This window comes from Globicephala melas, chromosome 7 (genome assembly GCF_963455315.2).
Source record: "Globicephala melas chromosome 7, mGloMel1.2, whole genome shotgun sequence".
In the NCBI taxonomy this organism is placed as follows: Eukaryota; Metazoa; Chordata; class Mammalia; order Artiodactyla; family Delphinidae; genus Globicephala; species Globicephala melas.
Window position 1 is genome coordinate 32,602,400 of NC_083320.1, and position 26,625 is coordinate 32,629,024.

General features: G+C 36.3%; 2 protein-coding genes across 2 annotated transcripts in view; one reads left to right on the forward strand and one right to left on the reverse strand.

The window, feature by feature from the left end:
- The window catches only part of NBEAL1 (neurobeachin like 1), a 182,322-nt gene extending 155,697 nt beyond the window's left edge, over positions 1-26,625 (reverse strand). The window contains exons 1-4 of the mRNA XM_060302023.1: positions 26,518-26,625; positions 25,073-25,349; positions 5,966-6,057; positions 958-1,119 (exon numbers count right to left, since the gene is read on the reverse strand). Coding sequence (XP_060158006.1) covers positions 958-1,119; positions 5,966-6,057; positions 25,073-25,123 — 305 coding nt within the window. The 5' untranslated portion in view covers positions 25,124-25,349; positions 26,518-26,625. The remainder of the gene's footprint in view (positions 1-957; positions 1,120-5,965; positions 6,058-25,072; positions 25,350-26,517) is intronic.
- LOC115851912 (translation machinery-associated protein 7-like) lies at positions 18,442-18,606 on the forward strand. The gene has a single exon (XM_060302408.1). It carries the CDS (start codon positions 18,442-18,444, stop codon positions 18,604-18,606), a length of 165 nt encoding a protein of 54 aa, XP_060158391.1.

Sequence of the window (26,625 nt, forward strand, 5' to 3'; positions counted from 1 at the left end):
ACTAGCAAAGAGAATTCAACAGTATATTAAAAGTATTACACACTATGACTAAGTGGGATTTATTCCTGTAATGCAAGGATGGTTAAACATATGAAAGCTGATCAATGTAATATGCCATATTAACAGAATAAAGGGGAAAAAAACCCAGATGATCATCTCAATTAATGCAGAAAAGCATTTGACAAAATTCAGCAACCATTCCTGATAACAACACTCAGCAAACTAGGAACAGAAGGAAACTACCTCAACATAATAAAACCTATATATAAAAATTTCACAGCAAATATCATACTAAATGGTAAAAGACTGAAAGCTTTTCCTCTAAGAACAAGAAAAGAAGACAGATTTTAAGAGGCATGTGATGCCCCTAACCCAACGGTTCTCAAATTCTTATATGCAGATTAATGGAATGTGTGAAAATTCAAAATGCCTGAGCTCTTTTGGATCAGAACTTCCATACATAAGGCTCAAACTCTGTATTTCTATTAAGCTTCCCAGTTGACATTTATGCACACCAAAATTTAAGTACCACAGACGTAATCATCTATAAGTCTGGAAATATAAGCTATGGAATAATTATACTTTCTTTGGTAAAATTATAAAATGAAAGACTAGAAAAATACATTTCACAAATGATAACGCACAGTATAAAAATGTATACGTACATGTTTATTGGTGAGGACCATATAGAAAATACCAGTGCAATAAATTCTTAAGTAAAAACTCCTGTCATTGTCTTTACTCTAAAGCAATTATTTTTTATCCTGGCTGAATCTCTCTAAGTAGATATAGTAAAAGGCTTTCCAATATAATAACAAACCACAAGCCTATTGCAAAAGCTGTACTCATCCCTAAAAGCTCCATATGAACAACAAACATCATTAATAACTAATAAATGCATTATTAGTTTGCTAATAATTATTTGAAACAGATAACTAGTTTATTTGTACCAGATACCTGCAAAGAACAATGAAGAACTTGATAAGCAAAATTGACAAGGCTTGTTGTTCTTCCTCTAACCCATCTGCCATTTTCTGAACACAGTGCAGAAGCTGGGTCCTCAGAACCTGCAGAATATTATCAGGAAGCAGAGATATTCCTGGAGGCACATCATCTACCCTACAATATAAGGGGAACAAAATAAGAAGGGTGTTTAAATACAGGACGAAAATCTGTGGCACTTTAAAGTAACTACATTTTCAGCTCAAATCCTAAAGAAGCTCTTTTAGTCCAGATATTCTGTGCCTTCCTCTCTGCATAGTACCACCAAATGGAGAGTGACATTTTAGAAGATTATTAGAGCAGAGTGGTTAGTCTTACTTCAGAGGAGTCTTACTGAGAAGAGAGAGAAAAAAAGGCTATTTAGTATTTTCAATTGTGCTATTGTTAAAGAAAATATTTAAAATATAAGATTACTTCACCTTCTACTATTTAGAAATACAATGTGTCTATACCATTTCTAAAAGAAACGGTAACTAGCAAATAAAAATGAAGTACCTCTAACTAGTTTAATATCTGTTAACTGCTTTACTAAATAAACAATATTCACCTACCTACAGGGTCCCTAAGCCATCTGATCAGAAGAGGGAGAGAAGAAAACTAGCAAAATGAAAGGAGAAAGATAGAGGTGAATGTAGAACCCCAAGCATGAGCATCAGTAGAAGACTCTTTTAAAGCAATACATCAATATTTTGTGACAGGTGGTTTCTGTGTAAGAAGACAATATGGTTCTTTATGGGCAAAAGCCAATACCAGATGTAACTGGCTCCTTGCATGTGCCTCTCACATTAAAACCCCCTAGATTCAAAGTCAGAAGCCTGCATACTAAGTTCCACCTCTGTAACATGAAGCACTTCATTTAATCTCTGAAGTTCCCTAATCTATAAAACTGTAATATCAGATATCCACCCTATTTCACTGGGCTCTGAAACCAGAAAGTCAATGTGCATTTTCAGCTTTAAAGTATGTAAAGAGGGCTTCCCTGGTGGCGCAGTGGTTGAGAGTCTGCCTGCCAATGCAGGGGACATGGGTTCGTGCCCCGGTCTGGGAGGATCCCACATGCCGCGGAGCGGCTGGGCCCGTGAGCCATGGCCGCTGAGCCTGCACGTCCGGAGCCTGTGCTCTACAACGGGAGAGGCCACGACAGTGAGAGGCCCGCGTACCGCAAAAAAAAAAAAAAAAAGTATGTAAAGAACTCTAAATATGTAATGCATTTTAAATATACTATCTCTAAAGCCTCAGAATCTTTTCATAAGCCACTGTATTATTTCCCTATCTCTGTTAAGAAAAATGCTCAAATAGCAAAGAAGCACTGTGAAGAGTTCCATGATTAAATGGCAATTATACTTTACAATAGTCTTTTCTTCAGATAATGCTTAACATGAAGTATTAGTACTATGTTTACATTGAGTAAAAGGCATTCACTGTAAACAAAGAAATTTGAAGCATCTTAGCAGTAGTCACATAAACACATATGTAAATATTATTAGCCTCTTCCTGAACCACCCTACAACATAAATTAATAAAGCATTTTATAAAATAAACACAAGTCACAAAGCATACTACCAAGGTTGCCTAATACTATATAATCATGTTCTAAAAATACATGTTTCATTTTAGTCTGGGCATCATTTCACTTGCAGCTTTGGATTCTTTCATTCTCTCTTATTTATAGATGGTATCAGAAACACTCATTTTTATATTTAATTTTTTTTTGGAGAGCTAAAAAGAGGTGATTAGAAAAACCAGAGTTAACTTCAAAATAATAAACAAACATTTAAATATAACTGATTTTCAAGATGAAGTGAAACTATTCCTCCGCACTTTTCCAAAAATGTTAAATCAACAAGCAAGAAGACATTAGATTTCCCAATATTCCATTTTAGTTATTTAAAGGAGTAGTTACTTTTGTCCTTAATTGTCCCATTTTCTATTTACACACGTTTTGATTTAACTGGGCAGAAAAAAATACTAACTTCTAAAAGAGCAATCTTTTTTTTTTTAACTGACTCTCATTATAAAATTGGGGTTTACTTAGGACATGGCATATAGACAAAGTTGGAATTTTTGGCCTTGTTCCTAATGTGATGAGGATTTAAGAATTTAGAAGAATTTTCCCACCTCTAGGACTTTATTGTCCAAAATTCTAAGCTCCTTTTGCTGAAATATCCCAAACTCCAGAAATCTTTTCCACTCCTCAATTTGCCTAGTCAATGTCTATTGTAAACAGCTGCCAATTGTTCTCTCTAACATAGGAAAAAGTCCAGCTTAAATTTCAAGGCCTTATAATCTGGTGAAAGCAATCCTTGCCTTCTATTATGAATTCTCTAACTTGGAAATTCTATAAAGTCAGTATACTTTAAATGAGGATTATCTGTGAGTTTCTTATCTTTAAGGTGACTAGACTAGTTTTACAGATCTTACATATAATATTCACTTGAAAAATTGAAAGTTTACTACAAGCAAAATCTAAATTCATGGTTCAGTTTGAAAGACAAAGATATGAAATATAATTTTAAATAAACCAACTAAATCACAAGTAAAAAAACACTCTTGAGATTCTTCATCTTACTTTAAATATAGTGGCAATATAAGTCTACATAGTGTTTTTAAAAATGACCTCCCAAGGAAGGAGACATTTATAATGTATGGATGATAACAAGTGCATCTTACAAAACCCCAAGCATTCAAAGGCCAAAATTCTGACTCCATAAGATCCTTAGGCTCATGATTTAAAATGAGCTATAAATTTTTAAAATAAAAGCACTCCTAAGTATAAACTACAAGAATATTCTTTTATGAGTAGAAATCAATAATACATAATCTTATTTTGAGTTCAAGATTTAGTACTGATTTTCAACCTTTATAAACCTGTTACAAATAATCTAATGGGGAAGAACTCTGAAACTGTATTTATAAATACAGTACTTGTGCTTTCTGAGCATAACCATATTGTTTCTTAAGTTCATTGCCTTGGTCCAAAGCGCTAATGATTTTTTTCTCTGAATTATTACAATTACCCCTTAACTGGGCTTCTTGACTTCAGTCTCAACCCTTTCCAATCCAACCTCCATAATGCCACCAAAGTGACTTTTAAAAAACAAACTTGATCATGATACTCTTTTTTTTTTTTTTAATTTATTTTATTTATTTATTTTTGGCTATGTTGGGTCTTCGCTGCTGCGCTCAGCCTTTCTCTAGTTGCGGCAAGCGGGGGCTACTCTTGGTTGCAGTGCACGGGCTTCTCATTGCGGTGGCTTCTCTTGTTGCAGAGCACATGCTCTAGGCACGTGGACTTCAGTAGTTGTGGCATGTGGGCTCAGCAGTTGTGGCTCGCGAGCTCTAGAGCACAGGCTCAGTAGTTGTGGCACACAGGCTTAGTTGCTCCGCAGCATGTGGGATCTTCCCAGACCAGGGCTCAAACCCGTGTCCCCTGCATTGGCAGGCGGATTTGTAACCACTGTGCCACCAGGGAAGTCCCATGATACTCTTATGCAGAAAATTCTTTAGTAGAGCCTTGTATCTTCCATAACAAAAAGTCAAAGTCCATTAGTAATGCATTTGTGGCACTTCATGATCTGGCTCCCATGTGATTCTCCAGGTTCAACTCACCTGTGTCTAAACTCTCACTGCTTACCTCCACCCCCAAACTGCAAATATTTTCGTCCTTGAAGATTTTTAATTCACCAGATACTTTTTCATCCTCAACCACCATCCATTTCTCTCCTCTTCTCTCAACACATCTCTATAAATGGAGTTGCTTTTGCGGCTAAAAGTATGTCCTCATTTCTCCAGCTTTTAACCACAGCAAACCTAACCTCTCTTACCTAGGTCCACAAGATGACTTGAGATACAATATGAACTTTATCTGGGAAGTGGGCCTGGGAACAGTGAGATTGCAGAAACAGATGTAGGCAGAGGAATGGGAGAAAATATTTGTAATTTCACTTATACATTTCCATAAGATGCTAATTTTTCCCTCATGATTTTCAAACCTAGTTTTAAAAAATCCTAAAACTTAACCTCTTCCAAGATGTTTATTTTTCCCTCATTTTATGATTTTCAAACCTAGTTTTTAAAAATCTGAAAACTTAACCTCCTCCAAGATGTTTTCTAAGGCCCTTCTCTAAAGCTAGGAAAAGAAGTATAATAAGTTTCAACTACAATAGAATGCCTGTCATATAATAAAGAAATTTTATGCAAATGAATAAAGTGATGCATGGTGGACCCTTAGATAGTTTCAAAAAAGGGGTTGGCCACGTCTGAATAACTCACCCCCCCCCCAACTTTCTGGGAGGGGAGAGGAGCTGGAGACTGAGTTCAATCACATGGTCAATGAAGTAATAAGACCCAACAAAACTCTGACACCCAGAGCTCAAAGAGCTTCCTTCTTTGAATGCACTGATGTTCAGGGAGAGCAACATGCCCTGACTCCAAAGGGAGAGAGCATGGAAGCCCTGCATCCAAGACCCTCCCAGGCCCTGTCCTACATGTATCCTTTATAATAATACTGTAATCATAAGTATAGGACTATCAGTGAGTTCTGTGAGTTAATCTAACAAATTATTGAACCTGAGGGAGTCATGTCAACCCCTAAATTTACAGCCTGTTGATCAGAAATGTCGGTGGCTCCCAAGACTTGCTAACGATGTCTGAAGTGAGGGCAGTCTTGTGGAGGACTTTGCCTTTAACTCATGGGATCTGGCGCTAACTCCAGGTAGTGTCAGAATTGAAGTGAATTGCAGGACACCCAGTTGCCAGTGGCTGAACAAAGTAAAGAAGAGGCTTCTAGAAGTCACGTCTAGTATCAGCAAGAAAGACTGCTGTGATCAATCAGAAATGTCTGCCGTGAAAGCAGGGTTATGTGTGTTACATAACTGCCATCCTTGTAATGTCATCAATGAAGTTTTTGTACCAAAAATTAACAAACTCACCCAAGGGTAGGAAATTAAGTGTTTCAACATACCTGGTAGGCAGCTTTTCAAAGTCAACATCTAAGAATTGTTCATAGTTAGAAACAAAATTGTCCAACCACAGCTTCAGGTAATCTGGATCTTTCTGAAATAAAACCATTTTAATATTAAGTACATCTTTCAGGAATTTTTTTAAAAAATGCTTTTACTCCTATTGAGCAGATATGAATTGATAAACCTAAAGAAACAATAATATGAAATCTCTAAATGATATACAGAAGACATATGTGTTGTTTTAAAATGTATATTAAGTATAGTGAACCCATGGCACTCACACAAGGAGCTACAATCTGGAAAATGTCCTATAAGATTCTAAACAATTTGCCCTCCCCTATCTCTGTGGCCTTATCCACTGTCACCCTGTACTATACTGGCTTCCTGGCTGTTACTGGGACATACCAGACATGCTCCCATCTCAGGCCTTTGCAATGGCTGTTTTCTCTACCCAGGACACTCTTCCATCAGATAGCTGATGGCTAATTCCTACATCTTCAAGTCATTCTTTAAATGGCTTATTCTCAATGAGGCCAAATTTTACCACCCTTTCTTAAACCTTCTCACTAACCTTTACCTTCTACCCTATTCTGTTGCCCCACCTCATGGTGCTTTCTCACCTTCTAACATACTGTATAATTTATTTATTTATTAATTTATTATCTGTCATTTCCCCTAGACTGTAGGCTTCACAATTTCAAGGCCTATCTAAGGGCCCACCACAAGTGATTTCTTTTTACTAATGGACACCAAGTGCCTAAAACAGCTCCTGGCATTGACCAGGTGCCCAATGAATTAATGAAAAATATAAAATGCAGAAATAAGATAAAATGGGAGACGGATCATTAACCTAAACATAAAAACTAAAAAAATCTTCTAAAAGAAAATACAGAATACCTTTGCAACCTTGGGGTAGACAAAGATTTCTTAGCTAGGACACAAAAATCACAAAGCAAAAAAAGAAAAAAATAATAATTTGTCTTAACCAAAATTTAAAACTTTGATTCATCAGAAGACACCATTAAGAAAATGAAAAGGCAAGCCATATGCCAGCTGAAAATATTCTCAGTACATATATCTGACAAAGGACTTGTACCAAGAATATATAAAGAACTCCTATGAATCAATGTAAATAGGACAACTCAATTTAAAAATGAGCAAAAGGTTCAGACATTTCACAAAAGAAGATACACAAATGGGCAAGTAGCATGCAAAAGCGTTCTCAACATTATTAGTTATCGAGGGAAATACAAATTAAAATGAAATGGAATACCATTACACACCCACTAGAATGGCTAAAATTTAAGACTTTCCATACCAAGTGTTGGTAAAGATGTGGAGTAACTGGAACTCACATTTCTGGTGGGAGTATAAAATGGTATAATCACTTGGAAAACAGTTTGGCAGTTTCTTTTAAACATAAATATACCACATGGCCCAGTCATTCCTCTTAAGAGAAGTGAAAACATATATCCACAAAAACAAGTTGTACAAAAACGTTCATAGAAGATTTATTTTTAATAGCCCCAAACTGGAAACAAACCAAAATTCTATCAACAAGGTTAACTGATGAATTGTGGTATATTCACACAATGGAATGCTATTCTGCAATAACAATGAATGAACTGTTGATACGACAATGAACAGAAATTTCAAAAACATGTTGAGCAAAAGACGCCAGGCATTAAGCATATACACTGTGTGATTTCACTTATACAAAGTTCTAGAGCAGGCTATGGTGACAGAAATTAGATCACTGATTGTCTTTCAGAGGACTGACTACAAAGGGGCACAAAGAAAACTTTCCTAGGTAATAGAAATTTTCCATTTGTTTTATTAGGTAGTAGTGACACAAATGTTTGCTTGTATCAAAACTCATCAAATTTGACACTTAAAATCTGTGCATTTTTTTTTAGAAGATGTTGGGGGTAGGAGTTTATTAATTAATTACTTTTGCTGTGTTGGGTCTTCATTTCTGTGCGAAGGCTTTCTCTAGTTGTGGCAAGCGGGGGGCACTCTTCATCGCGGTGCGCGGGCCTCTCACTATCGCGGCCTCTCTTGTTGCGGAGCACAGGCTCCAGACGCGCAGGCTCAGTAGTTGTGGCTCACGGGCCTACTTGCTCCGCGGCATGTGGGATCCTCCCAGACCAGGGCTCGAACCCACGTCCCCTGCATTAGCAGGCACATTCTCAACCACTGCGCCACCAGGGAAACCCAAAAATCTGTGCATTTTGAGGTCTGTAAGTTACATCTCAAAGATGATTTGAAAAAAACCATGATTCCTCAGAAATGTCTTTTTAAATATAAATTACATCATTAAAAAAGATGCTCAGGGCTTCCCTGGTGGCGCAGTGGTGGAGAGTCCGCCTGCCGATGCAGGGGACACAGGTTCGTGCCCCGGTCCGGGAGGATCCCACATGCCGCGGAGCGGCTGGGCCCGTGAGCCATGGCCGCTGAGCCTGCGCGTCCAGAGCCAACGATGCTCAAATTTGTTTCCTTCACCTCGTTAACACTTTTTTACTCCAGTCAATTTCAACATGATATCAGGAGTCTTACTTACTCATTAAATATCACTGGTTAGGTACTGCTCTTGGATAAAGGGAACTCAAATAATTTATTTCCCTAAAATAAAAGCATTACACACAAATCAGAATTCCTAACAGAATGTTCCCAGAATATGCAGACTGCTAACCTTTTGTGTATTTATTTTTTCTATTAATATACTGTTCCAAAATCAGATCATAAATTGTTATAATCCACATCATCACTGAGAAGACAGAAATATTTCAGAAAAAGAACTACCTCTTGTGAGAAATTTTCTCAAGGATTTCATTAATTGCTTTTTTCATTTCCAACCAGCACTTCATTCATTCATACATTCATCAGGATAAGACTCCAGAAATACAGGTAGCCGGAGTTTTCCTTATCATGGTTCCTTTTTAATAGAGCAGAGTTTTAATAAACTCTGTAAAAGTTCAGCACAAAACAGTTTATAATGCCATAAAGAATTAATGTATTCCTCCTCATAGTTTATTTAGAAATTCTACCATATCTAGTTCAAAGTCTGAAAGTCAGAGTTACCAAGTGTTTGGTAATTCAGAGTTTGGTGAGTACAGAGTTCTCCTACGAAGTTGAGCAACTAACTATAAAGAAAGAAATGGTACTTAAAGCTGGAAATGTTTTATTTAGTAAGAAGTGAAGCAGTTACATTTTTTTTTTTGAGATTCTGCAATGTGCAAAGTATTATAGCAGGTATTTAAAAAGTGTACATCATCCCATTTACTCCTTACAACCATCTAGAGGTTTCATTTTCCCCATTTTACAGGTTAGAAAAGCAAAGTTCTAAGGATATATAACTTATCCATAGTCATACAGCTAGTCATCAATAGTGCTGGGATTAAAATGCAAAGATATATGAATCCAACTGTGCTCTTTCTACTACACTACACTACACTGTCTTTGAACTGTGAGCAGGAATAAAATGGAGCTTAGTGGACAAAAAGAGGAAAAGAGGAACTAAGGATCAGTAAACTCAAGGCCATAAACAACTTAACACATAAAACAGCCACATTCCACACAGCCTGAGAAAACCCTTAAGAAGATCTATACTTTACTGCCAAAGGCCATAAAAGGAAAAATGTCCACACACCCAGAAACAATATTAATTAAATCTCAAGCTTAGCCACTTTCATGGTTAAGAGAGCTGGATACAATGAAACACCACAGTAGGGTCTATCTCTCCATTTGTATGATATTTATTAACACAACACACAAATGTATTAAGTACTACAGGAGCACTGAGGCCAGATTACATGGATTCTAACCCCTGCTCTGTCACTTTCTTGAACAAGTCACCCTATGTTTGCACAACAGTTTCTTCTATAAAAATGAAGATAATGATAGTAGCTTTCTTTACAGGGTTGTGAAAATTAAATAACCTAGTCAAGGGCACATAGTATATGCTAAGTATAATGTTACTTTTTTTAAAGTTATTAATTTATTTTTAAATTTATTTATTTATTTACTTATTTACTTATGGCTGCATTGGGTTTTCGTTGCTGCGCATGGTCTTTCTCTAGTTGTGGCGAGCGGGGGCTACTCTTCATTGTGGTGCACAGGCTTCTCACTGCAGTGGCTTCTCTTGTTATGGAGCACAGGCTCTAGGCACACGGGCTTCAGTAGTTGTGGCACACGGGCTCAGCAGTTGTGGCTCGCAGGATCTAGAGCACAGGCTCAGTAGTTGTGGCGCACAGGCTTAGTTGCTCCACGGCATGGGGGATCTTCCTGGACCAGAGATTGAACCCGTGTCCCCTGCATTGGCAGGCGGATTCTTAACCACTGCACCACCAGGGAAGTCCCTAATGCTATTTTTATAACCTATTATGTGCCTAAATAACGGCTCACTCACAAAACAGGAATGTCCTATGCTACACATACACATTTAAATATTTCATGATCCCCTGTGCCACATGATTTTAACTGTATTCTTTTCCTTTCAAATCTCTGCATTTGCTCTCAGTGTAACTTTGGGGAAGTTACTTCATCTCTCTGATCTGTTCCTGATCCATAAAATGAAGGTAATACTTCCCCTCATAGGGCTGTTGAAAGCACTGAATGAGATAATACATGTAAGGCACTCAGCAATACCTGACATTTAGCAAATGCTCAATAAAATAAGCAATTATAAAATAATTAAAATCAACTTTATTGATCTTGTACTCAAATATTCATCCAATCATCTGCCGTTAAGACAGTCCTTCATTTGGATTGTTATGTAGCTCCCTACAGGTCTCTGTAGCTTCAGTTTCTCTCACCTACACACAGTTACTAATGGGGTTTGTTAAATTTGAATCTAATCATCTTTTCTCTCCTGTCCAAATACTTTCAACGTCCCCCCATTACCAGAGGATGAAGTCTAAACACTTAGATGTGCTGTCCAGTGCAGTGACCACTAGCCGAATGTGATTATTTAAATTACATTAAAGCACAGGAGGCTTTTACCCTCTTATAACATCCACTCCTCCATTGGGAGGCTTTAGTGGGTAACAGAATTAAGGGGTCCATACAATTTCACCTAGTTCTTATGGGCTAGGGTTACAGGTAAGAATGGGGGAAACACCTTACTTCCTCCACACAATGATATTTGGGCTGTAGTATTCTTTCAAGTTTTATAAACTTTTAGATACATACATATATTTCAACCATATGTTGGACAACTTGCAACTTACATATGAGTTGCATTTTAAAAGTTCATTTCAGTCAGTTATATTCCTAACATATTTTTAATGTCCTAGCAAAAGAAGATAAATTCCTCCCACAGAAATACTAGGCCAGCCCTCAAGGTTTTCTAATAGAACTCAGCTGCTTCAAAAAACATTTAATAAGTACATGCCAACCATGTACCAACCAGGGACAGTGCTAGACTCTATGGACATGAAGACAAAACATAATCTTATATCAATTATTCCTCAATTTAAAAAAACCATAATCTTGTCCTCAAAGTGCTCTTTTTTCAGTAGGAAAGAAGAGCATAAACAAATATGTGCAAAACATCATGAGAGGCAGAACAGTTGTGAAAAGTATCAAAACAATACAGAGGGAGCTACTGAATCTGTCAAGGTTGGAGGTAACTGAGTAATAAAAATACTCAAAAGTTTTCACAAATCATAAACTGATATTCTCAAGGAGAGAGGAGGGGAGAGGGGAATTCCAGACAGATAGAAAATAGCAAGATATGCTCAAAGGATGTACAATATTTGGTATTGTCCCACCATGGAAAGAACAGGAAGCAGTGGGACAGGTGCATAGAATTATAAGACTGGAGAAGTCACCATTTCCTAAGCAAGTACTTAACAATACTGTCGGTTTCGATGAGAACAGATACAATTTGAAAAGTTTTAAAAAAAAGAAAAAGGAAAGATGGCTATGTTTAATCAAGTTAGAGAAGCACTAGTTAAGCAAAATTAAACAAGACTTTTAACAATACATTATCTTTAAGATGACATATGCGGGACTTCCCTGGTGGCGCACTGGTTAAGACTCCACACTCCCAATGCAGGGGGCCTGGGTTCCATTCCCTGGTCAGGGAACTGCAGCAACTAAGAGTTCGCATGCCACAACTAAGGAGCCCACCTGCCGCAACTAAGGAGCCCACGAGCCGCAACTAAGGCCAAGCGCAACCAAATAAGTAAATAAATAAATTTTAAAAAGATGAACTATGCCTTATGAACGCCATTGGAAGGGGTGAATATAATATGAAATTTCTGAAACTCATACAACCACAAACCTTATCTTCCTGACTCAATTTCATTAATTTTATCAAAGAACCAACTTTTTATTTGGTTGATCCTTTCTATTATGTTTATTATTAATTTCTGCTCTTTCCAAAAGCATTTTATTAAATGAAATCACAAACATACAAAAAAGGTGGAGAGAATGGTATGACTCAGTTTCAACAACTTTCAAATCATGCGTAACCAATCTTCTTTCACCTATAGCCCCATCCTCTAATGTTACTTTTAAGCAAACCCAGATATCATATTTCATCCACAAATATTTCAATGTATATCCATAAAAGGTATCTTTTAAAATATGACATTATCGTATCTAAAAAAATTAGCAGTTCTTTAATATCAGTTGATGTTCAAATTTTCCTGACTTGCTCACAAAAGCCTTTTTTAGATTTTTCTCTTTTTTTTGATGTAGACCATTTTTAAAGTCTTTATTGAATTTGTTACAATATTGCTTCTGTTTTATGTTTTGGTTTTTTGGCCTCGAGGCATGTGGGATCTTAGCTCCCCAACCAGGGATTGAACCCGCACCCCCTGCATTGAAAGGCAAAGTCTTAACCACTGGACCACCAAGGGAAGTCCCACAAATGCCTTTTTTAACCGATAAGATCAGGACCCAAATAAAGTCCATAAATTGCAAACTGTTGGTATATCTTTAAAGTCTTTTTAAACCTGTAGGTTTCTATTACATTTCTTTTTTTTTTTTTTTCTTTGCCCTAATTTATTTGTTGAAGACACTGGGCCATTTGTCATTTAGTATTTCTCGCATTAGGGATTTTGCTGACTACACATCTTTATGTCATTTAACATGTTCCTCAGTCCTCTGTATTTCCTGCGAAGTAGTAGATCTATAGACTGTCAGATTTAGAGATTTTTTTTTTTTCCCCAAAAAAACACAACATAGGTGGTGTTATACATGTCCTTCAAAAGATAAATTTCTAGTTATCTCTTACATGATGTTAGAAGCTACCTATTTTCTTTTCCTAGATCCAATATTTTATTATGAGTAATTTCTGTAATAAACCTTATAATTTCCTTATACCACCATGACTACTAGAAAGATTTGCAGAAGGAAGAGCTATTAATTTATTTTCAAACTCACTTCCAGATTCTTAATTAAAATTATATCCAGATACAGATTGTATTTATGTCATTCATCCCAAGCTGTTAAATAATGAATAATTTTTATTAAAATTAAACATTCCGTGATACATGTCAACCTTCTTATGTACACTTCCTTCAACAACTGAAAAACAATAAATTTCAGAATTTTCACATCAAAGAAAAAAAGCCCTCACAATTTCCTTCACTCTACTTTGGGCCTATTCTGTTCTTTCCTTGTCTTCTTGAAATGGATGATATATTAATAATATATTCCTACATAACAAATTAAATTTAGGAGCTTGAACAACAAATATCATCTCAGTTTTTCAGGGCCAAGAATTCAAAAACAGCTTAGGTGGGTGGCTGTGGCTCAGCATTTCTCACAAACCTGTAATGAAGACGGAAACTAGGGCTGCAGTCATAGCAAAGCTTAACTGGGCTGAAGGAACTTTCAACTTCACTCACGTGGTGGTTGGCAAGGTTTCAGTTGTCCGCAACATGGGCTTCTCCATAGGGCTGCACACAACATAGCAGCTTGCTTCCCCCAGAGCGAATGATCCAAGGAAAAAAAGAGTAACTGAGATGGAAACAACAGTGTCTTTTCTAATTTCGGAAATGACATACCATCAGTTTTGCCAAATTCTACTGCTCACAGACAAACCCTGATACAATGTAGGAGAGGACTATAAAAGGGTGTGAATACCAGGAGGTAGGGATCTTGAAGGCTGGCTACCACAAATGACTAGTTCATTTATTTTTAGCCTCTTTCTCTAACACATTTATAGCCATAAATTTTCCTAAGTAATGCTATAGGCACCCCCCATTTAGAAGCTCTAAAATGCTTACTTTTATCATTCAGTTCCACCTCCCCGAAATTCTAATTTTCCTTCATTACTTGTTCTTTAATCAAAGGTTTGTTTTCAAGTGTAGTTCATGACTTTTTTTTTTGCTATTTCTTCCTTAGCAACATTTCTTCCTTAACTACATTCGTGTCAGAAAACATACTCTATTTCAATCATCTGAAATTTGTTGAAACTCGCTTTAAGGTCTGTCATATCATCATTTTTGTAAATATGTGTGCTTGAAAGGAATGTATGGGTGTTGTTCTACATAAATCCCTTTTTAAATTTGTCGATCCTATTGATTAAATCTTCTGTATCTTTACTGATTTTTTTCTTTGGTCTGTTCATTCTACCAATTACTGAGAAAAAAATACTAAAATATGATAAATTGAATTAAAAAACTGCCATGATTGTCATATGTTCATTTCTCTGTAGTTCTGTCAATGCTTGCTTCAGAGACTAGGTTATGAGTTACACACAAATTTAAAACTGTTATATTTTCCTGATGAACTGTTGTTTTGCTGAAAATGACTTTATTTCACTTTCCTCTTTGAAAAAATGTCACTTGGTTGGAAATTCTACATTAGTATTTTCTTTAAAGATATCAATCCATTATTCTTTCCCTTCCATCATTATTACTGAAAAATCAGCTATTAATGTGTAATCCCTTTGAAGATAATTTTTTTTTTCCTCTGGCAGCTTTTCAGAATTTTCTCTTTCCCTTTGGTTTTCTGCAAAACCACTGTGGTTTCACTATGATGAATCTTGGTATGGAATTTGTTTTATTTTTTCTCCTTGAGTTTTACTAGACTTTCATCAATCCTGGAAAGCTCTCACCTGCAATCTCTTCAAATATTATCATTTGTTTCATGCTTTCTTTACTCTCCTTTTCAGAGTCCAATTAAATATGTGTTAAATGTTTTCATACTATCCTTCAGAACCTTCCATATTTTCCAACTCTTTGACTTCCTAGGATATATTCTAAAAGAATTCTTATGACCTCCCTTCCAACTCTCTAATTCTCTTCAGCTATCTAAACTCGTATCCAATTTATTGGTTTTTAAATATCATTATTGGGATTTCTTTCCTATTTCTAGACATCCTTTTTTACAACTGCTTTTTATACCATATTTCTCTGTTTCTAAGACATATAATTTTTTACATTTTGGGATCTTTGAAATCAAAATGCATCTTATAATTGCTGTCAGAAAGGCTGCTGTTATATTTGTCACTGCCTGTGCAAACCTGGTAACAGGTGTTCATGGTGATGTCCTTTTGCTAGATTTATGTGCACAGCTGGTACTCCAACATGTTGAGATTACCTGCTGTTCAAAATGTCTTCAAAATATCATACTAAATTAATCAGTAAAATGAAGTTATTGTGTACACAGACAGGCATGAAAACAGAGCAGCAGGGTATAATTTGACATTAATGATGAAAATCTATACTAAGATTGTTTTTCCTTTGTACTTTTGTTCATGCCTTATATGTGTCTGGAACACCCTCTGTGACTATTAAACTATTAATTCTTTAAAACCTCAATCAAATGCTACCTCTTCAACTAAGCAATCGTTGATGACTTCATTCATCCTCCCTTAGGTCCCACATCCCACAGTCTAAGTGGGAAACTGACTCTAGTTGGAAAAGCATGACCTCAGATGAACTCACAGTCAATTAACCAGATGAAAGTTATAAAATTTTGATGGAAATTCTGATAAAAACCAGTCACATCCAGGAAAGATTTGGAAACCATTTTAACACAAAGAAAAGAAGCAATATTCTAATAGAGGCCTGTGCATAAAAATAGACTTAGAATACACCAACCCCTAATGACAAAGATTTTTTTACTTTAGGTATTTCTTAAATTTTAAGTAACTATTCATTCAGATAACTATTTTAATGAAGTTCTACATTTGATCAATAGAGTGTAGAGAATTCTCAGTTAAAATTAGCAAGGCTTGAAAAGACCAACATCTAGAGTATTGGAATGTTAGGTGTAATATGTCCTGTTGCTTTTTGTGTTCATCTTGGAGTTTCACACATAGTTAACAGGTAAAGAAATTTCTGCTTCAAGTGTTTTTGGGAAGTCAGTCAAGTGATCATGTAGCACTGCGGTGCAGGATGTCAATAATTTGGAAGGTTGTGCATATATGGGGACAGGGGGTACACAGGAACCTCCTGTACTTTCTGTTCAATTTTGCTGTGAACCTAAAACTTCTCTAAAAATATAGTTTATTATTTTTTTTTAAATGACCAAATTTTTTAAAAGAGGAAAAATATTAAATTCAAGGGATAAAATGACAGTAAGTAACATGTACATACAGTAGGCATCCAATAAAAACTAGCTAAATTGGACTAAAATAAATTCCTTAGAAAGGAAAAGCATATCACTATGTATGCATTAATTAAATATAACATTGACACTTTTTAAATGGGACTTATACGTTTAAAACAATATTCAAGTTTCGTATCAGATGGAAGTTTTTCAAATTTGATATCCTAATGATTTGTAGTAGTAAATGTAACTAATTTACACAGATTTTTCAATCACATGCATAAAAGTACTTTAACTAAAAATCTCTGAATAATGAAATTTTTACTTTCTTTTGCATATCTGTATTTTCTAAATTTTCTACAGTTAACTTGTATACCTTAAATTTAAAATTTTTTAAAGCTTGTTATAAAAGTAAAACATCTTTACTACTTTTTCTTAGAGCATAAATCTAAATTAGAAAGTCTATATATTGTCATGCTTCAAATGAGGTTCATTCATTACAAAATGAAATTTTATATTTTAAAACTTAGTTAAATGTTACATTTTGACAAAAATCATAAGTCAAAATTATTCAGTAAAAAAGTATAAACCCACCTCACAATGACACCATAAATTGAAATAGTATATATCTTTCCTACTATTCTAAAGTTTATTGTCAGGAAAGATCATGTAGTAGTTAAATTAAAGGCATCAAACAAAACCACTGGGGTTTTTTTAGAGACAAACTGTTTTGAAATGCTTGAATGACTTTTGTGTGAAATGCATGGATCAGTTAATGCTTTGGTTCAACAAGAGAATAATTTTACCAGTTTAAATCTAAGTCACAAGACATAAATTAAAAGAAAATGCTGATATTCCTTAGATATAGTTAAGAATAAGTTTGAAAGGTCCTTGGCCAGATAAGCACAAAAATCAAGAGTAAACATTTTAAAACTTTAATAGCAGTTTGTCAGTGATTTTAAGTCTGCTGAATTCAATTTAAAAATAAAATGGGGGCTTGTATTTTTAACATCTTTTTTCCCCACTCTTTTTAGAACTACTTTGCTAAAGCCACCAATTAATCTCTTAACTGGAATCCAATACACACTCCATAATGCTTTTCTTCAAAGCTATGTTGAATTTGACATCCCTCTACTTTCTGAGGCAACCACTCACTCCTGGCTCTCCTCCCATTCAAACTCCTGACTCTTCTTCCTCTATCCTCCTCTTAAAAGATAATATTCTTCAGGACTCCCTGACTTTTGAACCTCTTCCCTTCTTACTCTCATGTAACTCTTCAATAATTGCCAGTATGACAACTCTCAAATCTTTATTTCCAGCACAGACGGCCTTCTGAACTCCATTTCGTGGGGTGTTTCTCTACCTAGATATCCCCCAGGCACTGCAAACTCACACGTTTACCTGAAAACCTGGTGAAGTTGCACTAGCTAACTTGGTGAATGGGATGACCTAGTACAAGTCTGCAAAACCAAAAAACCTGAAAATTATTTTAGGCTCTTCCTTTTCCCTCTTCCTCCACACCTACACATTGAAGGGCTATCAATTCAACCTTCTACCAGGGAAATTTAAATTTTGATATTCAAAAGGAAAGAATAATAAAAAAATTGTCATGCATCTTAACAACTTTTTAGAGTAGTGCATAAGCTCCTCAAGTCAAACCACAAAGGTAGTAATATTCCTTTCCTAAGGGCAAATCTCACATCTATTGACAAAAAATACTCATTTCTTGCTTTCTTTCACATCTAACTTCCTAAAATGAACATGTAATTGGTAACCAATACTACTAAGCTGATGATTTTGTTTTGTTTTGCCTTAGAGTCAAACAACATTACTTTCTTTATATACAAAGTCATTATTAAGCCAGAGTAAATTGAGAGCTATTTCTATCTACACTTTGCACATATCAGAGACTTATTAAAAATGGGTTGTGGTGGCAGGGATGGGGGAAAGGGCAGCAGGCACCATGTCGGGCCGCGAAGGTGGCAAGAAGAAGCACCTGAAGCAGCCCAAGAAGCAAGCCAAGGATATGGATGAGGAAGATAAGGCATTCAAGCAGAAACAGAAGGAAGAGCACAAGAAACTTGAGCTAAAAGCGAAGGCCGTAGGGAAAGGTCACAGGTGGAATTAAGAAATCTGGCAAAAAGCAAGCTGTTCCTTGTGCCTGAAGCAATGATGATCCTTAATTCCATTCCTGTTTAAACATCTGGATTAAACATCTGGATTCCCTGCCATAACATCTGTTGCTACTCATAGCTAGAATAAGTGTTGTCTTGGAACCTAATGCACATTTAAGAATAAACTTTTGTAAAAAAAAAAAAAAAAAAAACCATACAGTGGCTCATCTTGTCTTTAGTTCCTCTCAGCCATTTCTACCTCAGCTATGAGATCCGCATAAACCCAGCCCAGAATCCTGCCAATCCTGTGTCCTTAAGCCCCTGTCCTATCCTGAATTCTGTACCACCTGGAATTAAACCAACTCATTTGAAATGAAGAAAAAAAAAAAGGGCTAAATTATAAGGGTTGATGTATATTGGTACGCCTTGCCAAAAGTTTCACTTACAATTACAACCAAAATTGTATAAATAAATTACAATTTCCTCATTAGAAGAATATTCATTCATCCGTTTTTTTCCAAATCTATATATAAAAAGAGGTACATGCCTTTTTATCTGAATAAAACACCTATAAGTTCTGTTTTCCTTATGAAGCAAAACTTTTATTCTGAAAAGGAAGTTTACTCTGAGCTCATTGCAAAACTATCTATTTCAGTCATATTCCAGATTTAGCAGGACAAAGGGCAACAGCAGGAAATGGAGCATCACCAAGATCCAAAACAAACTTGGTTTAGAGTAAAAAAAAAAAAATCCCAAATCATTACTGGGATAATTAAGTGCTATGCTTTAAAGCAAAAATAAATAGATTAAAAATTAAGATGGGGGGACTTCCCTGGTGGCACAGTGGTTAAGAATCCTCCTGCCAATGCAGACACAGGTCTGAGCCCTGGTCCAGGAAGATCCCACATGCCGTGGAACAACTAAGCCCGTGCGCCACAACTACTGAGCCTGTGCTCTAGAGACCACGAGCCATAACTACTGAGCCCACGTGCCACAACTACTGAAGCCTGTGCACCTAGAGCCCGTGCTCTGCAACAGAAACCACTGCAATGAGAAGCCTGCACACCTCAACGAAGAGTAGCCCCCACTCACTGCAACTAGAGAAAGCCCGTGTGCAGCAACAAAGACCCAACGCAGCCAAAAATTAATTAATTTAAAAATAAAATAAAAATTAAGACGTTCATGAGCACAGCTTCATCACTACTGGTAAAAAGACAAGAGAGTATTTCCCACTATCATTATACCATATAAAGACAAAATAGAAGTAATCTTGATACACATACTCTCATGCTCATATACATATTCTTTACATGCTAATAAAGATTACATTTTTATATTTCTTAGCTTACCCTTACAGTGCATTTAAATACAGTCAATTCATTTTGTTCTCAACAACTTTGAAAGATACGCAAAATAATTATTTTTTCCATTTGAAACATGAAAAAACTGAAACATAAAGAAACTAGGTAACCTGTCTTTGGGTCCTTAAAATCAGAAACAGAATTGGGACTAAATCTTGGCTCTAATTCTGAAGTTTCACAAAATTTTCCAGTATAAATTGAATCTCAAAAAAAAAAAACAGCTAGTGACAAAAATGAACCATGAATTTCAACCCACATTGCCACATTTCAAAATGTCATGTTTTTACTCACTTTGTATCTTTTTACTGAGTTAATGCAGTTGATACTTTCCATTACACAGAACAAAAATGAATTAATCTTATCAAAGAATTTGAGGACTCAGTTTCTTCTGCATATTTCGGTGACCAACTGTAGCACTACCAAAAGGCTAAATGTTGAACAGAAATATATCCTTATGCCTATCTAAGGGGAGCACTTGAGACAGGGATACGTACGTATCTGTTCTATTCAACATATGAATTCCAAAAAGTTGTATGATAATGTAGAAACCAAAACTGTTTTCAGTGCCATCTCTCTTACCACAAGCACATTAAGAAATAATGTCAAAAGAAACAGGGAATTACATGGTGCCTAACAGAGACAATATAAACTAAAATCTTTAGATATTAAAAAATAAAGTTACCTTCTACACTTGAGAAAAGTATGCTCAGATGAGAAGTAGTTAACTACTGTACTAAAATCCAGATACAAAATTAAACCTGTTTCCAAGTTAATGTTTAACTTATAAGAGCTATATGAAATGCACTGTTGATGAAATCCTTGACCCTAGGTGGGGATGACTGTTTGGAGGCAAGAAAAATTCAGACTACATAACTTAAATTAGTAGCCTAATACATTAGTGAAAGACCCTGTATAGAGCAGGAATGCTGGGTAATCAGAAATCATCCTGCCTCTATTATGTAATAACAACTACATGAGATTAATAAATAACCTACTAGGAAGATGCATGTTCTTAACAATGCAATTAAATCCTATTCCTAGAAAGTGAAAAGTTAGACCTGAAAACTTTGGTTAAAAAAACTGCAAAAAAAAAAAAAACTGCAAAGTTTTTTATCCAAATTCTTTTGAAATATTGCATTTAATATATGGGGACCCATCTGGTAAACTCTGAAACCAGGAATTTATTTTAATTCTACTTTAAAAACTTTAATCACTAGTATTTAAGCTTGCAACTAAACCCAGACTAATGGGAAAAAGACATATTTCTATATCTCCTTAGTATTCCTTTGACCCAACAGTATTATCTAAGGGTTATTTCTGATACAGTCCTATTTAAATACCTACTGAACTTTCATAATGCTCAATGGCAACCTTTAAAACATCACTTTACATAGAACTCTATGATGGCATCTTAATATTCATCTATTGCTAACACACTGTGGAATACACGTGCCGAGGTTAGCACTGTAACAAATACAAAAGATGTCTTAACCATACATATTGCCCTGAAACAGATCTTCATAAATCTTCAAAGTCGTCTTCTTTAATCAGGTATGTATACAGTGTTTGATATGAATAGCATACCAAACAGGGCAGCACAATAATAGACAATGTTTAAATTTTAATCATTAAGGATGAACTTGATACTCAAGAAAAATAACTGGTCACCTTTGGAGGATGCTAGCAATCAAGTCATTATTCTGGAAACAAACAGAAAGAATCAAAGTTTAGGGCTTCCCCTGTGGCGCAGTGGTTGAGAATTTGCCTGCTAATGCAGGCGACACAGGTTCGAGCCCTGGTCTGGGAAGATCCCACATGCCGCAGAGCAACTAGGCCCGTGAGCCACAACTACTGAGCCTGCGCGTCTGGAGCCTGTGCTCCGCAACAAGAGAGGCCGCGATAGTGAGAGGCCCGCGCACCGTGATGAAGAGTGGCCCCTGCTTGCCACAACTAGAGAAAGCCCTCGCACAGAAACGAAGACCCAACACAGCCAAAAATAAAAAATAAATAAATTAAAAAGAAGGCTCAACATTAAAAAAAAGAATCAAAGTTTATTTTGCCTGCCTTCCCTTTAAGGAACTGTCATCAAATAACTGATGAGGGGACATTTCTCTATATATGTTCTACTCATAAATAAAGAAATGATAAAATCTGAATATCACAGTTTTGCAAACTCCTAATGACATAATTAATGCATACAGGCAAAAGTCACTGATGGCCAAGACACTCATTAATTATTCTAGCCTCCAGCCGCCAAGCAGGATGTGAATCAATCAAGTCTCTAGATCTGCCAGTTTGCAGACACCAATAGAAGTAACAATTAAAATCAAGAGAATTCAACCAGCAAAACCCAGACTGAGGAAATTCTCATGTCAAAATCTGGTTTCTTCAACAAATAAATAGAAGGGATAAAAAGTGTGGTGAGGAGGAACCCATAGATTAAAAGACTTAACAGACAAATTTTCAGCAAAATACAACATGTATGTTTTGTTTAAATATTGTGTCAACAAAACAGCAGCAAAATAAGAACATTTATGAAGCTACCAGGAAAGTTTGAAGACCAACCAGATATTTGATGGTTTAAAGAATTATATTGAGATTATGTTTTTAAGAGGAGTTCTAAGAGGAGATTATGTTTTAAGAGGAGTTCTTTTAAAATATAGATATATTTTAAAATATTTATGGATAAGATATGTTGTCTGGGATTTGCTTTAAAATAATTCAGGGGTAGAGGGAAGGGTAGTGGAGGGTTCTACATGAAACATCACTGAATATGAACGGATAGCTACTGAAGCACAGTAACAGATACAATGGATTCAGTACAGTATCCTCTCTATTTGTGCCTGTTTGAAATTTTTCACAATAAAAGCTTTAAAAAGAAAGATGAACTAAAAAGTTCTATATGATAATCCATAGAATAAGGACAAAAAAGCTCCACGTCCCTCAGAGGTCAAAATAAATGAAAATCTTATGGTAAGTTAGACAAGAATTCTCCTTGTATACACACTACTACTTGACAAATAAGAAAACTGAGACCCAAAGAGATAAGTCTTGCTCAAGGTCAAAAAACAAAGCAGCAACAAAGCCAAAACTAGACTGCACAATTGCAAGCCCAAAAAGAGATCTTAGTTGGAGCTAAGTTAAGAGAAGATTTGAGCAGTCCTGAAGTAGTCTGAAAGCCTGTCAAAGGTACAAAAAAAAAGTCTTAAAAGTTAGGAGAAAAAAAGAAAGTCAGATGGTTTGAAGGGTTATATGCTAGAGTGACAGCAATAAAGCTAGAGAGAAAGTACTATGGAGAACCAGGTATTTGGTAATCATTCTCACTAGGGAAAAGAAGTGTTAAATCTATGATGCATATTTGGAAGCTACTTGAATTCAAGGTATCGGAAGAAAAGAAACTTGTTGTCTAGCTTACAAGTAGCTTATTCATGAACTGGTGAAACATAAAATCATTATCTTAAATAATGATTTTTTTGAAAACAGTTGAAAAAAATTTTAATCTTATTAAGTGCACAAGTGATTTAAATCTTAAACATAAAAATGCGATTTATCTTCCTGTCCAAGAATAGGCTTCAAAATTTGACCATGAAGGTCCTTCATTATTTACTCAGACATTCTCATAAAAGAGTAAGGATTCACTTTTATGTTAAGTCATTAAGAACAAAATTCTGTGTTTGTCGAACAAACTACACTATCTTTTCAATAAGCACAGTGTCGCCTGAATAAAACATGAACTCGACCTAGAAACAATATAACTAATTAATAAGGCAGTGTAACCCCATTTACTTTTTGTCATTCTGAAAATGTAAAACCTAGTAAGTTTGATGGATTTTTTAAAAAATAATTTTCAAACGAGTACTGGGCATGCATACTAAAATGCATTTTAATTTTTGGCTGACATGTGTTAGTGACTGTTTTCAAGTCACTAAGAATTGGATCCCTTTTTTATTGGAAGAGTGGTCTATTTTTAAAAAGACATTTCTGGCATTAAATTACACAAGACTAAAAGCTATTTTAAAAATTCATATTAAATATTTCAAAGTATATGTCCTTCAGTAACTATAAAAAATACCAAACCAGGAAGTCATAGAAAACTCCAGTGTGGGCTCTAATATTTAATATTAAGATAACTGAGATCATCTGTTAAAGAATAACTTCAAAGAACTTTTAGTTCTTTAAAAAGCTTAAAGTATAGAAAGGGAGCCCTACAGGATAATGCAGAAACGGAAGCTGAGACTTGAGAACTTCACCACGCAGACCTAAAGTAACTTAAGGAGTAAGTTAGAGATGTTACTCTGACCCTTGCCAGTATCTTCAAAGTAGTAATATAGCTCCTAACTTGAAAAACATATTTTTAAGTAGTACCCTTCTTCTCCAATAACATAAAATCAAAGCTAACATGTAAAAATTCACATAAAGACGAATGGAGAAAAACTTATTTTTGAATGACAAAGAAAAAATAATGAGCAGTCATAATGGATAAGAGCATGGACTTGAATCAGGCAGTTGTGAGTTCCCGGCTATATACGGAAGCAGAAGGGGCTCCTTCTCACTAACCCCTTTAAACTCTGCATCAGTTTTTCTCATCAGTAAAAAGGATAATTACAGATACCCATCTCACAGGATTGTTGTGAGGATCAAGAAAGACAATGCTTATAAGGTGCTAATATCAGGGCAACCTTACAGTAACCACCTCAAATCAATAGCATTTTTATATAATAATCTTTTAATTTAAAAGATTATGAGAAAAATGCTTAATGCTCTTCTCATTAAAATATCTCTATCTGTACTCCCACTTGTGGGAGGAAAAAAAAAGCACAAACAAAAATACAAATGTTTTATTTTTCTCAAAGGTCATACTTTTACTTATATAATTTTAGGATCCCTGAAGACAAGTATCATATTAAAACCACATCCTACAGCTTTTAAGAACATGCCAATATTGTGTATGTGTTCAAACGTGAAAAACTGGAAAACAGAAAATCCTGTGTTTTTAAATTTGGGGTCATTACTATGAATAAATATACTATTATCCATTAAATAAAGCGCTAATAAGGCCAGTCACAAAATTTTATAACAAAGTATTTTAAAACTTAGAAATAAAAAGGAAAGCAGTTACCTTCGCACAATAAAGCATCCAAAGTTCAAAGAGTCTCTCTCTGGATGCCATTCTGGCTTTCACTCTGGCACTTTAATTTTTCCTCAAAAAAAAAAAGTTCAAGACCACAGCATGTTCATTTTATTTTCCAAGTTTTTCAGCCGTTACAGTAAAGCTCAAAGCAGTAGGGAAAACAAAAAGAAGTGAAACAAATGGACTGTCTTCTGGTCAATAAAATTCAGTTTCAGCAGTTACTCCAACCTATCTTCATCAGTGGTCGTTGGGCAATTAGATAAATCTGTGAAAGAGAAAAATATGCAAGGATTTGCTTTAAAAAGAGACCATGTTAATAATTATAGGTTTATCAGAACTAGAGATTTATCTACCTCATTTCCCACCAACAACCGGCTAAGCATTTACAACTGATTGGATTTCATAGAAACTTGTGTTTCAGGAAAACATCACAGCTAATACAATATATCACATCAACACAAAGTCAGAATCCTCTTGGGCAGAACTCAAAGATGAGTACTCATAACAAAAAAATGTGTCCAATGATAATAAACAAAAAAAACGCCGTTCCCATTCATACATTTTCTATAAACATAGAAAAAGTACACTTACTACTGATATATTTCAAAGACACAGAATCCCTCAGAATTTTCTAGTCTGCTTCTTCAAACTTGTTGGGAATGTTTGTCGTGTGTTGCAGGGCAGGGCGTGGGGAGGAGGGTGAAGAATTCCTGGTTTGTTTGTTTGGACAATCCTCAGAGAGTGAAAGTCGACCTGCCCACCTGGCCTCTCTACCTCTCCATCCAGTAAGAAGAAAGGAGCACGCACGCACCGGCAAAGGAAACACCCCGAGAAAGCCTCCAAATGTTTTGGGGGACCTTTAAATTTCCTCCTCGCATCCCAAACAACCGAAAGGGAGGCAAACTTAAGACGTGCCAAGCTGCCAAGTGAAGCTTTGGGGAGGGGGCAAAGCGAGCTTGGCGTCCCCCGACCCGCTATCCACGCCCTCCCGACCGCACCGGGACACACCCGGGTCAACCTCGCCCCCTCACGGCCGCCCCTCACTCTACGGCGCGTTCACCACCAAGCACCCGGAGCCCTCCCATTTCTGCCACGCAGCCCCGTCTTCCCTACGACCCGCTCCCCATCACCGCGCTCACATTGGACGACTGTGGTGCCACCGCCGCCGCCAGGCCGACATCTAACTTGCTTCCCTTGCCCTCTTCCCAAGCTCAAGCCCGTATCACCCCGCAGCTAGGCAAGAGGGCGGGAGAGGGAGGCGGGGCGACGACAGCGCGAGGCGGGGCGCGGGGCTGGGAGGAGACAGGGGCGGGGCTGTCCTCACGGCTAATGATTCCGGCCTCTAAGGATTTCCCCGCCCCGGGACAGTAGCTGCTCATTGGTCGCGAAGGCTGGGAAGGGGCGGGATGGCCTGAAGCCGCGCCCCTGCATACCTGCGCAGTCGCAGGCGACCCGGCTCTTGACGACCCGGCGGTGCGCGGCGGCGCCCGGCGGAGCGCTCTAGTCTTCCCCGAGGTGGCCGCGTAGGAGGACCGACGTGC

Excerpts from the sequence above, each read along its gene's own strand:
- LOC115851912 (XM_060302408.1), top strand. The coding sequence starts at position 18,442 with ATGTCGGGCCGCGAAGGTGGCAAGAAGAAGCACCTGAAGCAGCCCAAG.